The following is a 16,833-nucleotide window of genomic DNA, read 5'->3' as shown; positions in this document are numbered from 1 at the left end:
AGAACTTTTTCAGGCCACAGTTATGAAACAACCACCTTTACATAAAAATTTCATCTCTCATTCCACATACAAGTTTTGATCATGCCAAGATTAGTTAAACATCACCCCACATTGGCACTTACCTTGATACCAAAAGTGAATACTGTCATTATGATTTTAAATATGAGTGCTAAGCATAACTGCCATATAGCTGAATATACTCCGACGCCTGCTGGACGATCAGGAATATCATCAACAATTTTGCTGGCATTCATGTCATTTCTGTAGTCACAAAGAGAAGAGGATTCCAGGGGCCCACAGTCTGTAAAAAGCTCTCTAATCAGTTCACTGGTGTTGAGCCTAGTATATGGATTAGGGAAAGCTATCACAGCAGTGATGGCTGCAACAATAATGACTTCAAGGACAGGATACTTTCCAAATTTGGTGGATTTGCGTCGACGACACCAAGCTATATTTGCCCTAATGAAAAAGGCTCCCCAAAGCCCTCCAAATACCCCGAGGAGAATAAAAGGAAACAGTTCAAAAAGGTACCATGGTGTATGATACTCCACATAAAAAAGGACCAGACGGCTATTACCAAATGGATTAATGGATCTCAAAACAAATGCAGCAACTAAAGCAGCAAAAAATGATCTCCATAAAGTTTTAAGAGGAAAATAATAGCTAACCTAAAAAAAAAAAAAAGAAAAAAAATTAATGATATAATTTTATAAAATGTTTCTGATATAACTTGAACAGTAAATATCATAGCTCTAAATTTTGCTGCCACTAGAATTTACATAGAATGGATTTCACTATGGTAAGAAAAATATTGATGTTTTATTAACTTTAACTATCACCTCATTATACATTCACAATATCAACTAGTCATAAATGTCTAATAATTATTTAAAATACCTAGCATTTCTTATTTTCAAAATGAATTTCACTTCCAATCATAGTAGTTAACAATAAATGTACTACCACCAGCTCCTGTTAGCTCATACAGAAGTATTTGATTTACCTCTTCTATATTAAATTTTAAAAAGAGGAAAAAATAGAAATAACTAAAAAAGTACATTTTAAAATATTCCTAGTCATATTTTTGTGTAAATGTGTAAAAAGTCTTAAGCACCAAAGAGAAAACAAAAATAAAATATTCTACTAAAGCAACTAAAATGATCTCCTCAAACATCAATAACTGCAATATAAATAATCACAGAAGAAAAACTTACAAAGATGATTTAGGAATTAAAAAATTTAAATAAAAAGGCTGTATTTAAGCTAATAGAGATAGATCATTTTAAATATTTCTTTTTAAATCAAATTCATATCTGCTTACTTAGTATGTCAGCAAAGTTAAATTTTAAACAATAACTAATGTTTGTAAATAATATATTTTTAAAAATTTTCTCAAGGTAAAGAACATATATAGTATATTACCTTTTATGTATGAGTGAAAAATAAGTTTATGAAAATAAATTTGAAAACTTAAAAACATTAAGTCTATACCTCTACACTAGATACAAAACTGAAAAGTATGCTAAAATATACTTTAATGGTAATTATATACAACTTTAATATATGTTCTTTTTTTTAACCTACCTCTTCCAGGCTAAAAAGAACTCCTCCAATCGGTGCACCAAAGGCCACAGAAACACCTGCAGCTGAGGCAGCTGAGAGCACCTAAAAAAAAAAAAGGATGTGGTTTATTTCGTGTTTTTATAGTTCAAACATATGCCAAATAAAAATTCTTCACATTACTCGAATTTTCGAAATGACTTCTGAATTTAACTCATATGTCTCCCTCCTCCCCAAGCAAATGCAAATATGTATTTCCTATAAAAAGATTTTTTTATCTTCTGCTTTAATTAAAAGGTCAACCATATATTCAATATTCAGTAAAAAAAACAACACCTTATGCGAGATATGCTAATATAAATGGGATATAAAAAAGAGGCAATAAATACAGCCAACTTTCAAGATGTCTGTTTGCGAAGACCAGTAGAGAGAGTAGTAACTGGTTTGAGGGGAGAGTTTACATATTTTTATTTATTTTTTAATCCTCACCCAAGGATATTTTTCCATTAATTTTTAGAGAAAGTGGAAGAGAGAGGAAAAGACAGAGAAATATTGATGTGAGAGAAACACATTGATTGGTTGCCTCCTGCACATGCCCCAACAGACCAGGGCCCAGGCTGGGGAGGAGCCTGCAACTGAGGTATACCTACTACACTAGATATAAAACTGAAAAGTATGCTAAAATATACTTTAATGGTAATTATATACAACTTTAATATATGTTCTTTTTTTTAACCGGAATCGAAGTCGGGACCCTTCAGTTCCCAGGCCAATGTTCTATCCACTGAACCAAACTGGCTAGGGCTGTTTACTTATTTTTAAATAGGATATAATTTCTTCATATTTTAGAGCTAACTGCATCATCTACATATATAAAAGGCTACGTGTCCAACTGTACATCCGTCCGACCGTCCAACCAAACAACCGGCAGGTACATATGAGGCGCACTGGCAATTTAAAAATAAACATTGACTCGTGTATGTGCAATACATATAAAGCTCTCACTGGCGCCAATTGCACACATTTTAATTTATAATACTATATTATATATACTATTTTGACATGTAATTTTTTGCAGTAACATAATTACTGCACAAATCTTTCTTCTAATTAATTTCCTTTCAATATATATGAATCCGTGCACCGGGCCACTAGTCATTAATAATTGCCTTAGTCCAAATCCTAGTAAAATATCCAGGGATCTTAAAAACTACTGAGTTTCCCTATGTTTTCACTACCCTAAGTCCTCTGAAAATACTGCCACTACCAATATGGAGAGCCTTCAGCACAAACAATGGCTGCCCCTTAGGATACAGCCTCACCAGCCAGACTCACATAATAACCTCTCTTGTGGATCTTCTCTGCAACTTCCTGGTCTGTCACTTGGACACTGCCCAAGTCCCACCAGTGTGAAGCCAACTACACATTGGGCATCTATTTCTAATTGCTTTTCTAAGAGTCTTTATTCTTTTCACTACTTCAGTAAATATTTGAGGCTACCAAAGCATTTCCTCAAATGGTCAAGTTTTACATTTCTGAAAAAGAAATTAGAAATCATCAAAATTAAATTGTAAATGATCAAGAGTACAAACTACATAGTCAGGTTACTGTTTGGTAAATTAAAAATAAACAAGTATGTGTTGTAATTAAATCGTATCTGGCTTTAAGAATACAGACTTTGCTTATTTAGGGAAGAAGTGTGAAAAAATTTAACTTACTTTCTGTTTTGTTTTTCCCATTAATGGAACTGCAGACAACATATTTAACTGAATTTTCTAATTCTACATTTAATAAAATAGAATTTTACAATCAAACTAATACCCATAACACACATTTTAATCTTTAGTAAGTATTTCAGAATCATTTAATTAAAAAATGTCAAAGAAGTGGGTATAGGAAGAAAGACAAAATATGAGGCTTTAATGCTTTCACTAACAAGTACCCTAACAAGTAAACTCTAGACCAGCCGTGGGCAAACTACAGCCCGCTGGCCGGATCCGGCGCATTTGAAATGAATAAAACTATTGAAAAAAAAGACCGTACCCTTTTATGTAATGATGTTTACTTTGAATTTATATTAGTTCACACAAACACTCCATCCATGCTTTGGTTCCGGCCCTCTGGTCCAGTTTAAGAACCCATTGTGGCCCTCGAGTCAAAAAGTTTGCCCACCCCTGCTCTAGACATTTATATACTAAGGTGACAGAATAAAATTGTCATAAACATTACTAAGCATCACAGTGTGTATATTAAAATTCAGATGAATTAAATTTTTATAACATTTTCTAATAAATTATATTTTTCACTTATAATGAATAAATAAAAATACAAATCTTACCCCCAAATTGTCATGGTACAATAGCAAGTAAAGGAATTGAACTGGGGAGACAAATGCTATAGTTCTATTTAACCATTAACTTGCCCTGCTATAGTATAGTTTAGGTTTTGCTTTGAGAAGACATAAACATATGTCCACACAGTCATAGTAGTAGTAGTAGTATCAGGATAGTTAAGAGTATAGACTTTAGAGTGGAAGAAAAATAAATTTTAATCTACACTCTGACACGTAATCTTGGGCAAATTAGCCAAAATTTAGTTTAGTTACCTATCTATAAATGAGAATAATAATGCCATGTTAATAGGATTATCATGGGATTAAATTTTAAGATGCAAGTAAAGAATATGACATAGGCCTAACCGGTTTGGCTCAGCGGATTGAGCGTCGGCTGCGGACTCAAGGGTCCTAGGTTCGATTCCGGTCAAGGGCATGTACCTTGGTTGCGGGCACATCCCCAGTGGGGAGTGTGCAGGAGGCAGCTGATCAATGTTTCTCTCTCATCGATATTTCTAACTCTCTATCCCTCTCCCTTTCCCTCTGTAAAAAATCAATAAAATATATATTTTAAAAAAAATAAAAAATAAAAAAAAGAATATGACATAGAACCAGATACATAGTAAGTAATCAATAATAGTGTTAGTTATCCTAATTACATAACAGCGATTTTCAACCAGTGTACCATGAGAATTTTTAAAACATGCAACACCTAACTATTTAGTCAGGGATACTGGCCTCTTTTCCCTTTTGACAAATAAAAAAAAAAATGACAACAGCCAATACAATAGCCTTCTGGTGTGAATGAATCAAAATTATACCTATTTTTTGTCAGATTGGCAAAAAAATATATTTTTTTGGTGTGCTGCAGAATTTTAATAATTAGTTTATGTGTGCTATGAGATGAAAAAGGTAGAAAATTGCTGTTATATTCAGGTTAGTACTGAAATCACAATTATCATCCAGAGATAGAGCAATGATGCTCTGAAATGTTCCACTTTTAGACTACTGCCAATGCAAGGACGTTTCAGTGCTAACATTAAAATGAACTGGAATTATATCAATTGAGGAATTAAATAGTTTGATAAATATATTCTACTTTTTTCATTGTAGTATAAAAAACAACAGGCTGAAAGCTCTTCTTATGCTAGGGCCAGAAACCCCTGAATTCTCAATATTTAATGAGATATAAAATACTGTACCTTAAAACCCCAAAGGGCTCTGCACCATCTAGGACTGCAGATGAGACTGGGAAAACTGGATGGGATTGGGCCTCCCAAGTTTAGAGCTAACAAAGAATATCCCAGGAGCCTACTTTCCTTCTAGAAGACATCCAGAGCAATTTAGAAACATCAGGGAAACTATGTAAGATGTAAAATTTAAAGACCTCTGGACCTAGACGATCTCAGGCTGGCCTTTTAAAAAATGGTAAAAGAAACTTCCCTGAACAGCTGAATAAAGAGGAGTTCCTACATCTCCTTTAATGTAAATCTCTGATTTAAACCTCAGGCAGTTTAGAGGCCCTCAGAACTGCCCCTGGTGCCAGACAGCTCTCTGCAGATGACACACACACCCACTGGCATCAGACACTCCTCCCAGAGGAAAACACAGCTGTTAAGATTTCCAACCCTGGAGAAATACTGATGGTGAGAGCGAAGAGTAAAATAATACTACATTTGAGAAACACTTCAGAGGAGAGGAGGTATAAGGCAAAGCAATTAGCGATTATTCACTAAAAGAGAAGGAAGCAAACAATTTTCCCATTGTAATTTTTTTTTAAAAATATATTTTATTGATTTTTTACAGAGAGGAAGGGAGAGAGATAGAGAGTTAGAAACATCAATGAGAGAGGAACATCGATCAGCTGCCTCCTGCACACTCCCCACTGGGGATGTGCCCGCAACCCAGGTACATGCCCTTGACCGGAATCGAACCTGGGACCCTTCAGCCCGCAAGCCGACGCTCTATCCATTGAGCCAAACCGGTTTCGGCCCCATTGTAATTTTAATCTGAACACAAATGTATCCAAAAAGTAAAGAGTAAATGTGATTTTTACACTAGAAAATTCTTCAACTGAATTAAGTGTATATGACAGATATTTATACATCAAATAAACTAGAAAAGACACTTACCTCCCTTTTTTTAGCTTCATTTGTGCTATACTTTGGAAAGAGGTAAGAAAAAATATTTCCACAACAACAGGCAACATGTACCAGGGGACCTTCTTTTCCTAAACTCAATCCTGATGCCACAGCCAGTACTAATGTGATGGTTTTAATCATTAAAGTCCATTTTCCCAAGTAACCTCTGATGATGAATCCACTCAAAATAGTTTTAATCTACAAAGGAAAGATTAAGACAGATTGATATCCAAAAAAAACCAAACCATGAGAACTTAACTAACTTAAGTTACTCTCTTGTTTTACTCAGAATACCACCTCATAAATTTTGGTGGACTATGAACAATTTACAATTAATTTTTCAAAAGCTTTAACTAATATGCTACATATAATAAATTTATATCATATTCTAACACTGTCCCAAGCAAGGATGGAAGGCAACCCTATCTCACGAACAAAACTAAAATATCAGGCCACGTTCAAGGGAATACAGACCTTAATACAAGATATATAATTACAAACCAGAAAAAGACAAATTTAAATATTTGTTGTAGAAATATAATAGTTAGATATATTTCAGACATTTTGTGTCAGAAATAAAGATATTATGCCTTCTCAGTATGTAAATTATATGTAATATTTATCTACACGTAAGTGACAACTGTTAAATACTGTATGATATTGCTCCTTATTTAAGATATTCTTAATAGACTTTGAAAATCACTACAATTTAGCTTTTAAAAGAAATGCACTAAAAAAGTGGTAAATTATTTAACACAGAAAAATACAAAGTGGGGGAAAGAAATGAGTTGATATGATGTTCAATCCTAACTATAGCCTCCTTTACTGTTGATAAACAATAAAACACAAAAGTTTGTGCTATTGACTCACTATGACCCAATGTTTATTTTAAAGTATAAAATGGTTATATTATCTGCCAAATTCAGGAATTAACTTATTTAATTAAAATATATTTATATAGAAAAAGAGAGAGAAAGAATGTATTTAAATCAAAACATCAATTTATCAAATAACTTCAGGCTACAAGGTAATTCTTCAGGTTCCTGGGGTCTAAGTAAGTCTTATGCTATTTGTTTAGCCATGTGATAAATTAGTGTTAAGAAAAAAAAATCAACATCCAAGGTAAATGGTGAAATGACTACAGGGCAGAATTTCTTTCAATGTCTAGAATAAGCTTACATTTTTTAAACCTTTCTTTTTTGGTTTTTATTGATTTCAGAGAGGAAGGGAGAGGGAGAGAGAGATAGAAACATCAATGATGAGAGATAATCACTGATCGGGTGCCTCCTACAGACCCCCATTGGAGATAGAGCCAGCAACCTGGGCATGTGCCCTTGACTGGAATCGAACCTGGGACCCTTCAGTTTGCAGGCTGATGCTCTACCCACTGAGTCAAACCAGCTAAACTTTTCTTTTTTTATATTACAAACAAACCATCCCCCCCCCCAAAAAAAAAACACACAAAACAAAACAACTAATTTCCCTAGAAGCAAAAAAGATAAGCATCATAACAATTACTAAATGTTTAATGATACTAAATACTGTATGGCTTACCTCTGGAATTCCAGAGCCACAGGCATATGGAGCAAATACCTTTACCAAAGAAACAGCAAGAAAGGCAAAACTCAAGGCCCAGAAGATGTACATTATGTAGTTCATGATGTAAGAACCAGGACCCTATAAAGCAAACAGTTCAGTAGTATGAATTTAATTTATAGTGCACCACCAATGCAAGTGCTTGCCTCATAAGAAAAGGGTAAAACTTGTAAAGGCTCCTGGTTTACTTCCACAATAATAAAAGCTTTACATGAACAAACATTTAAGTAGAATCCAAAAACATATTTGTATCCATCCCAAGGAGACTTAGTCTTATTGTGCAGAGCCTCAACTATACTTCAATCTCTAAAATTCAGCTATAACCAATTTTTAAAAACACATCCATATATGATCCTATAACAATATATATTATACTAGAGGCCCAGCGCATGAAATCGTGCAGGTAGGGTCCCTAGGCCTAGCCTCCATCTTTTGCCCATTCGGCAGTCCCCAGGCCGAATGCTGCCTCTGTTGCAGGGCTGTCAGGCTGTTGGGATCACCAGCTCATCCCCGGCTGCTCGGGGACTCAGGCCTGTGGGAAAGCAGGTACAGGCGACTTCACCTCCATGCACGTGCGCGTGCGCGTGGGCCAGCGGCTGATGGAACGCGCTGCCTGTTCAGGGCTGCTCACGCGGCGCCACCACCGCCACCACTGCTGGGGCTTGAGGCACTGATGGAAGCTGCAGGGTGCACCCATGACCTTGCTGCCCCGGCGTGAGGGGCCCCAAGCGGGCAGCGCGTTCCATCAGCGGCCAGCCCGGCACACACGCATGGAGGTGAAGTCACCAGCGCCTACTTTCCCACAGGCCTGAGCCCCTGAGCAGCCAGGGATGAGCTGTTGATCCCAACGCCCTGACAGCCAGCCCGGTCCTCCCACCACCCACCCCGATCCCGCCTCCTCCATTCACCATCACGGATCCATCAGGACCTGGAGCTGGGGGCAGGGACCAAGAGGTCAGCCATTCAGCCTACTCGCCAGTCCCCAGTCCCACCCCGCTCTGCTCGCAGGCCAGGGGGGAGGGACCGAGAGGTGCTCAATGCACCAGATGGTGACCAGTTGTTTGGTCATCCTGGTCATCATGGACACTGGCTTTTTATATATATAGATAATATTCTAACTCCTAAAATGTTCATTATAGAACATCAAGAACAGGATAATAATCACTTCAATACTATAATGCCATACAGAAAAACTATGGATTTCTCCAAGATATCTCCAGTTAGGCCTTATTTTACTAAATTTTTTGATAATTCATACTTCTCAAATAATTGTGAAGTAATATGTTAAGCAGCTTTAGTAACCTGACTTTATGACAATTGTTTGTGGTTGTTACACAGATCCTACTGCACTTCTTTTCTACAATAAGAAGTACATTTCACATCATAGCCCAGTAGACTCGTATGTGACTGTATAATTAATACAAGAGTTTCTTGAAACAATATATTTTACTTGCTGCAAAGCAGTCTCATATTTTTCATTCTATCCTATTACATTTCTTTCTTTTTTCCCTTTTAATGCAGGTTGCAATCATCTAATATGTGATTAACTCTATAATTAAATGATTCTGGAGATTCATTTCTCTACAGCAATTTTTAATTCATCTTGAGACAAAGGAGACTTACCTCTGCTTGACCTATAATTAACTCTGCCCATGTTTTCCACTGTGGACATTTATCCCTCTCCTCAAATGTTGTTTCACTAGATCCCCAACAACACTGTTCATGGTTGTACCACAAAGCATTAAAGCAAATGCCTTCCTTGAGGTCAGTCATCCAATCAGCAGCAATGTCTATTAATCCAGCCAATGCCCCTATAAAAACAAGTCAGAGGTGGTAAAAAATTAAGTTTATTTTTGGGAGTTAAGAACTATCAAGTTAAAAAAGCCAAGGAAAGCAGGGACTCCCTACAAATAAAGGGTCACATCAGTAACATAATGTGAATTTAAGATTTTTAAATTTTCATTATCGTAAGTTTATACTACTTTTTAAAAACTGTAAATTCCTATTCTTTAAAACTGTCATTTTTTGTTTGAAATTAAAACTAGTTACATCATTCAAATTAATTGTGATTTTTTAAAAAGTTGTTTAAAAGATACTAAAACATATTCAAAATACAGCTACCTAGCAGAGGTTCACAAACCTGGTTACTGAAGTCAGAGTTTTTACTTGTATGTTTCAATCCAAAACTTAACAGAATTAATTTAATGCCCATTAGAAATAATTAGTGAAACTCCTAGCATTAATTACTGTGATAGATTTTCATTTTTTTCTTAAACATCAAAACATCAAATATATCAAGATCATTTACTGAGAGGATATAAAAAAATACACAAATTTATGGCCAAAATCTAGGTCCTTTCGCCATATAAAAAAATCAATGAGTCACATAATTCTTGTGCATGTCATTTAGAGTTATCAGTAGTTCCTTCTATTCTCCACACAAATTTTAATTTTTTTCTCATGCTCTTCTGGACATAATCTTCCACAGTGGAAGCTGAAAGTCATTAAAACAGTCCTTACTGTTTGTTTTCAGATCTTCAATGCTATTCTTAAAAATCTCACACACACAGGCTTTGTGGTTACTCTAGCATGGTGGTTAAAAGTGTAGGCTCTTGAACTAAACTGCCTAAATTTAAATCTTTGGCCATTTATTAACCTTTGTCTGTGCTTCAGTCCCCTCGTCTGTAAAATGGTGATAATAATAACATATATACCAGAGATTTTCAACCGGTGAGCTGCAAGAATTTTCAAAACATGCAATACCTGACTATTTAGTCAGGGGCACTGACCTCTTTTCCCTTACACTATCAAATAAAAAAATGACAACTGCCAGCACAATAGCTGTATGGTGTGAATGAATCTAAAGAATACCTATTTTTGCCCTGGCTGGCATGCTCAATGGTTAGAGCACCGGCGAGTGCACCAGGTTTGATTTCCAGTCAGAGGCATGTACCTGGGTTGTGGGTTCGCTCCCCACCCCAGTTGATGTGTCTCTCCCACATCGGTGTTTCTCTCTCTCTACCTCCCCCTCCACTCCTTCCCCTTCATTCCTCCCTCCTTCCCTACCTCCCTCCATCCCTCTCTGAAAAAGCAGTGTAAAATATCCTCGGTTGAGGATCAACAACAATAAAATGATACCTATTTTTGTCAGATCAGCAAAAAATACATTTTTGGTGTGCCACAGAATTTTAGTTATTAGTTTATGTGTGCCATGATATGAAAAAGGTTGAAAATCACTGACATATACCATAAAATTGTATGAGGCTTACATATACATAAAGCTTTTAGAGCAGTGGAAGCACTCAATAAATATTACTTACTTATTATGAAGTTAACTTTAAAAGATATTTTAGTGATCATCTGGTCCAAACCATGTACTTTACAGACACAGAAACTGAGCCCAGAAAGATTTAAAAAATTGGATAGAGCCAAAATGAGATGCAGAAGCCTCCTGCCTTCTAGTCTTGTGTTTAAGAAGAGTTTTGGAGGAAAGAAACAAAATAAAAATGATTTTAAAAACCCAACAATACCTGGAAAAAAAAATTGTGGAAAGGAGAGAGACCTACTTATTGTTCTGTTAACCAGAAAAGGACAGCATTAAAAGTTTCCTTACCGGATGCCAATCCTGTCAGTGTTACCACTAGCCATCCTGACCACGCATCGTACAAGCTTTTCGTCATTTCCCATGCTGATTCTTTCTTTTTGCTGTTGATCTGAAATTAGAAATGCTTATGCTTCATTTTCAAACTATGACTAGAAGCCACAATTCTAGAATACAACAATTTTCTCAGTTATTACACACAGGACAGTACTTTCTACACTAAATAATGGGGAAGGTGAGTTTGGGGCGGAACCACTATCAGTTGCTATACCTGTAAACCAATGACAAACATTTACCCAGATATATATATATATATTTTAGTTAGAACTTCAGAATTTGAGCCAAGGGATCCATCCACAAACCATATAAAGTATGACCCAGACTGGTCTAAACCGTATCAAATTTAGCTGGTATGCATCTTTTATATTCACAGAAATAAGGCATTAAAGCTTGAAATGTGGATCATTCCCTAGTCATTCTCTGCTCCTAGAAACTAAGTGGATTATTACATTCTTTAAAAGGTAAGGTCAGTGAATAACAGTTCCATGCCCATTAATGTAGTACAAAACAGTCATGTAAATAAAGGAACTATAAAAATAAATTTACAAATAAATGTATAGGTCTGTAAATATGCAGTCATGAAGAGCTCCCATCCCACTGGCAGGTCCAGAGGCCCTCCTTTATCACTGTGTAAGGCAGATGTATCCTCCACTGAATATTGTGGAGGAGGTAAGGTTAGCATGTTGTTAACAGGTTTGATTTCCAGATCTCACTCTACTAAGACACAGGAAGCCAAGCCCTCCTCTCTTAATAAGAATGCACTTCTAAACCTAAACCCCTGTTTTACTAGGATTGCTGCTTTAAAAAGCCATCCCACTGGCAGGTCCAGAGTTCTAGAAAGACATGTACTATCCGATTCCTCTCATATATGGAATCTAATGAACAAAATGAACTAACAAGCAAAAAGGAGACAGATTCATAGATAGAGAGCAGGCTGACAGCTGGGGGGTGAGGGGCTGAGAAGGGAGTAGAGAGATTGAACAAAAAAGAAAGAAAAAAACTCATGGACACAACAGTGTGTTGATTACTGGGGGAGGGGCTGAGTAGGGGAGGCTGGAGGAGGGTATGAGGGGATAAATGGTGGTGGACAGAGACTTAACTTGGGGTGGTGAACACACAATATAGTACAGATGATGTGGTGTGGAATTGTGCACCTAAAACCTGTATAGTTTGGATAGCCAGTGTCACCCCAATAAATTCAATAAAAAGGGGAAAAAAGCCATATTCTAGAAACTTCATTACTACCAGCACAGAGATAAAATTGGCTAAAAAAAGGGGGCAGGGGAAGCAATATCCTCTGCGTAGGACTTCAGTGCTCACCTGTCCCCTAGGAGGGCACCAGCAAGAGCTTTATATGTATCGTGCATGCGCGAGTCAACTTAGCCTTTTATATAATAAACTTGCTTAATTAGACCTGCCTTCTGATGTAGCTAAACTTTTTCTGGTCCAGTGAAGCACCCCAACTTCTCTTTCAGGTAACTGTCAGCAACACAGCAGTAAATATCAACAAGAAGCAGATTATTATTGTAGATCACGCAGGGAGAACAAAGGGTAAAATATTTAACTGCAGCAGTGTTTAACTATATTCTGCACAATGAGAAAACCTGAAGTCATTTTCAAGTTCCACCATTTCTTACTTTTCATTCAGGTCAAGTTTCTAAACTTTCTAAATCTCTGTTTTCCAGCTAATGAAAAGAAAATAGGATTCTACTGAGTCTCCTATCTACCTTCTCCAGCACTTCTGTGAGGATCAAATGAGATGAGGCATGTGAAAATGCTTCACAGACATTTGGTTAAATGGTAAAATGTTTGCACCTGGCTATAAAGCAAGTTGGGTTCCTGGGCTGAAGAAACTCCCAGGAAGCTAGTGGCTAGGGAGAGGAAGCTGGACATTGCTACATGACGCCATTACCTGGCACCCACAGCCACTGTTTCCAGGCTGGGCGGTGGGCTGCGCCATGGGGTCTTGGCAGCGTTGGCTGCAATTTGGTGGGGTGTCGCTCCGGGGTGGTGGTGGGGTGTGTCCCATTTGGGGGAAGCAAGTGTTTGTGGGCACCAGGTCCATGCTGCTGTTTCTTTGTAAATGGCCAGTGCGCACCATGACAGCGTCTGCCCTCTGGTGGTCAGTGTGCATCATAGCTACCAGTCGGATGGTTGGACGGACACTTAGACTTTGATATATATATATATAGATTGCAGACCATAAAGTTACAAAGGACTTTTTGGAATTTAAAATTTTGCTGTCAAAGAGATTTCTTTCTTTCTATCTCTCTTCTTTTTTTAATGTATTTTTGGATTACATTATACCAGGAAGTCACAACCCATAACAAGAAAGATCCATAAGTTGTACTCTTTAATAAAAGCCATTTTTTTGAATAGCGATTCATTACAACACTCAATATCAATTTGAGAAACATTTCAGAATTTAAAAACTGAGAAAAGAGATAAAAGAGCAATACCGCATAAAACTATGTCCCCAGAAAGTAATTACTTTTGAATAATGAGAATTATGTAACGTTTCCTGTTTTGCCATAGCTGCTGTGCTGATCAAAGCCCAAAATCATGCTGACTTACAAATCTTGAACTTTGCTTAATCTTCCCCCCTAGTGGACCCTGTTTTCCTTTTCCTTTCTATTTTGTCTTACTACGCACTTTTTTTTTTAAGCTACCTCAAATCCTTTCTGGAAAGATATGGGGTATAAATAAACTAAAAAAAAAAAAAAAAATGCTTAAAATTACTTTAATGCATAACATATATTTTGACAGTCTGAGATCATTGGCAGAAATATATTACTAAAGGATCTAATTATAACTATATTTTTGTAAATAACTAAAAATACTTACCCGTCTATGCCTTTCTCTGTCTTTACATTTCTCCCGGACCCAATCAATAGTATGGAAATCATCATATGTACCAACGCCTGGAATTGGTTCATCCAAAAGATCCAGTAAATGTGTAGAACTGTTAATGCTGCCTCCATTTGTCATTGTGTAATGAGTTCCTATAAGCAAAAGAGGAATAATGATTATGTTTTATGAGAAACAATGGTGAACTATGTAACCTACTTACAAGTTCATTTGTAATAGTATCACTAGAAATCATTACAATAAAATAGAGAAATTAAGAAAATGACCCAAGTTCAGAAAAATTATGTAAAATTTGGAAATAAGGCAAAGTGATTATGGCATGTCCTTTTTTTAAAAATATATTTTTATTGATTTCAGAGAGGGAGAGATAGAAACATTAATGATAAGAGAGAATCACTGATCAGCTGCCTCCTGCACGCCCCCAGCTAGGGATCAAGCTCGCAACCCGGGCATGTGCCCTTGACTGGAATCTAACCTGGGACCCTTCAGTCCACAGGCCGATGCTCTAGCCTCCGAGCCAAACCAGCCAGGGCATCTTTCATACTCATACTAGAGTATCAAAAATAAGCCTGCCTCATAGACTCTAGTCCGAGACAGCTAAGTAAGTTTGGACAAGTAATCTTTAAATGTTAAATATCCTATATATTAAAAGGGTAATATGCAAATTGACACTACCGGCCAAACAACCGGGAACTACTGGTCACTATGATGCACACTGACTACCAGGGAGCAGATAAGCAAAAGAGGGGAGCACCACTCAACCAGAAGCCAGCTCATGGTTGGCCAGAGCAGCGGCGGTGACGGGACCCTCTCCTGCCTCCACGGCAGCGCTAAGGATGTCTGACTAATGGCCTAAGCCAGTGGTCGGCAAACTCATTAGTCAACAGAGCCAAATATCAAGAGTACAGCGACTGAAATTTCTTTTGAGAGCCAAATTTTTTAAACTTATATAGGTAGGTACATTAGGGTACTCCTAAGGCAGTGATGGCAAACCTATATCACGCGTGTCAGAGGTGACACGTGAACTCATTTTTTTGGTTGATTTTTCTTTATTAAATGGCATTTAAATATATAAAATAAATATCAAAAATATAAATCTTTGTTTTACTATGGTTGCAAATATCAAAAAATTTCTATATGTGACACGGCACCAGAATAATTAGGGTTTTTCAAAATGCCGACGCGCCAAGCTCAAAAGGTTCACCATCACTGTCCTAAGGCTTAGGAAGAGCCACACTCAAGGGGCCAAAAAGCTGCATGTGGCTTGCGAGCCGCAGTTTGCCGACCACGGGCCTAAGCCATTATTAGGACATCCCCCAAGGGCTCCCAGGCTGCCAGAGGGATGTCTGACTGCCAGCTTAGGCCTGATCTCCAGGGAGCGAGCTTAAGCCAGCAGGTACACATCCCCTGAGGGCTCCCGGGCTGCCAGAGGGATATCTGACTGCCAGCTTAGGCCCAATCCCCCTGGGGAGCCCTAACTGCCCCCCCACCAGCCTGGTCGCCCCTTACTGCCCCCCTCTGCCAGCCCGGTCACCTCCAACTGCCCCCCCACTGCCCTGGTTGCCCCTAACTGCCCCCCTGCCGACCTGGTCACCCCTTACTGCCCCCCCCCAGGCCTGGTTGCCCCACGCAGCCTGCTGTTCAGTCATTTGGTCATCCCTCACTAACCCCCTCGCCAGCCTTGGTCGCCCCACACAGCCTGCTGTTCAGTCGTTTGGTCGTCCCTCACCAACCCCCCTGCCGGCCTTGTTGCCCCACACAACCTGCTGTTCGGTCGTCTGTCCAATTGTTTCAATCATGACGGCCCCTGGCTTTTTATATATTAGGATGCCACACCTTATAATAAAGACATATAAGTAAAGAAACATTTGAAATTTTTCCAAATCCCTAAAAACTTAGAAAAGCTGGTGCATAATTTCAAATACGTGATTTCAGCATAAATAATTACAAATTACATCTTTAAATTATGTAGCAGTAATATAGATTTTATACCAAAGGTAAAAATCTAGAATTGTGTCATTTTAATAGTAATATAACTAACTGATAGAGAATATAGAGTGGCACTATACTAATATTTAAACAAACACTGTAAAAATATAACACAAAAAACCTGCTTATTTTATTGTATGAATTTAAGACTTGCTGTCTGGTGATTAAAATGACTCATTCCCTTTTACTTACAGATAAACTATAATAAATGTTAAGCCACTTCACAAAACTATCATCTGGCAAAGCTAGAATCTGAACTTTCCCCAATCACAATAAACACTGCCTAGATAACTAGTAGAGCAACAGATTATCATAAATCTACTGGAGGGTGAAGGAAACGGAGGGTTGGACAAAGTCACGTCAGTACTAAAATCTACTTTTATTGCTGATAGGATCCAAATAAACTATACTGCAGGTTGCAAGTTCTGTTTCTTGATCATTCAAAGGGGTAATATGAACTAGCATTAATATAGAAAGGGTTAATATTTTAAACAGTATAATAAATACTGAATATTGTTCTAATAAACTTAAATGTCTTTTACTTCTATCAGATAAAACAGGGCTTTCTCTTACCTCGAATGTTTGCCTTGGAAAGGTGTAAAACTTCTAAAAGGAGAATAGTATATTGATTTCAGTGTTTTGGCAGAAGTACTCCAAGAATAAATAATTTATTGTTCTTGGCCAAG

The 16,833-nt window shown here is 37.3% G+C and overlaps 1 protein-coding gene across 9 annotated transcripts in view; it reads right to left on the bottom strand.

The window, feature by feature from the left end:
- The window catches only part of CLCN3 (chloride voltage-gated channel 3), an 87,562-nt gene that overhangs the window by 22,425 nt on the left and 48,304 nt on the right, over window positions 1-16,833 (bottom strand). For 6 of the 9 annotated variants that reach the window (XM_036313123.1, XM_036313128.1, XM_036313125.1 and 3 more), the window contains 7 exons: window positions 14,135-14,292; window positions 11,243-11,342; window positions 9,253-9,440; window positions 7,588-7,710; window positions 6,025-6,231; window positions 1,585-1,665; window positions 123-668 (listed from right to left, as the gene is read on the bottom strand). In XM_036313123.1, the coding sequence (XP_036169016.1) occupies window positions 123-668; window positions 1,585-1,665; window positions 6,025-6,231; window positions 7,588-7,710; window positions 9,253-9,440; window positions 11,243-11,342; window positions 14,135-14,292 (1,403 nt within the window). Of the gene's footprint in view, window positions 1-122; window positions 669-1,584; window positions 1,666-6,024; window positions 6,232-7,587; window positions 7,711-9,252; window positions 9,441-11,242; window positions 11,343-14,134; window positions 14,293-15,921; window positions 15,995-16,833 lie in introns of those variants that run through there. The other 3 variants (XM_036313130.1, XM_036313126.1, XM_036313132.1) reach the window with 3 other exon arrangements.

This window comes from Myotis myotis, unplaced genomic scaffold, assembly GCF_014108235.1.
Source record: "Myotis myotis isolate mMyoMyo1 unplaced genomic scaffold, mMyoMyo1.p scaffold_m19_p_6, whole genome shotgun sequence".
Classification (NCBI taxonomy): domain Eukaryota; kingdom Metazoa; phylum Chordata; class Mammalia; order Chiroptera; family Vespertilionidae; genus Myotis; species Myotis myotis.
Note: the sequence above shows the minus strand (reverse complement) of the source record. Positions and strands in the feature narration are given on the sequence as shown.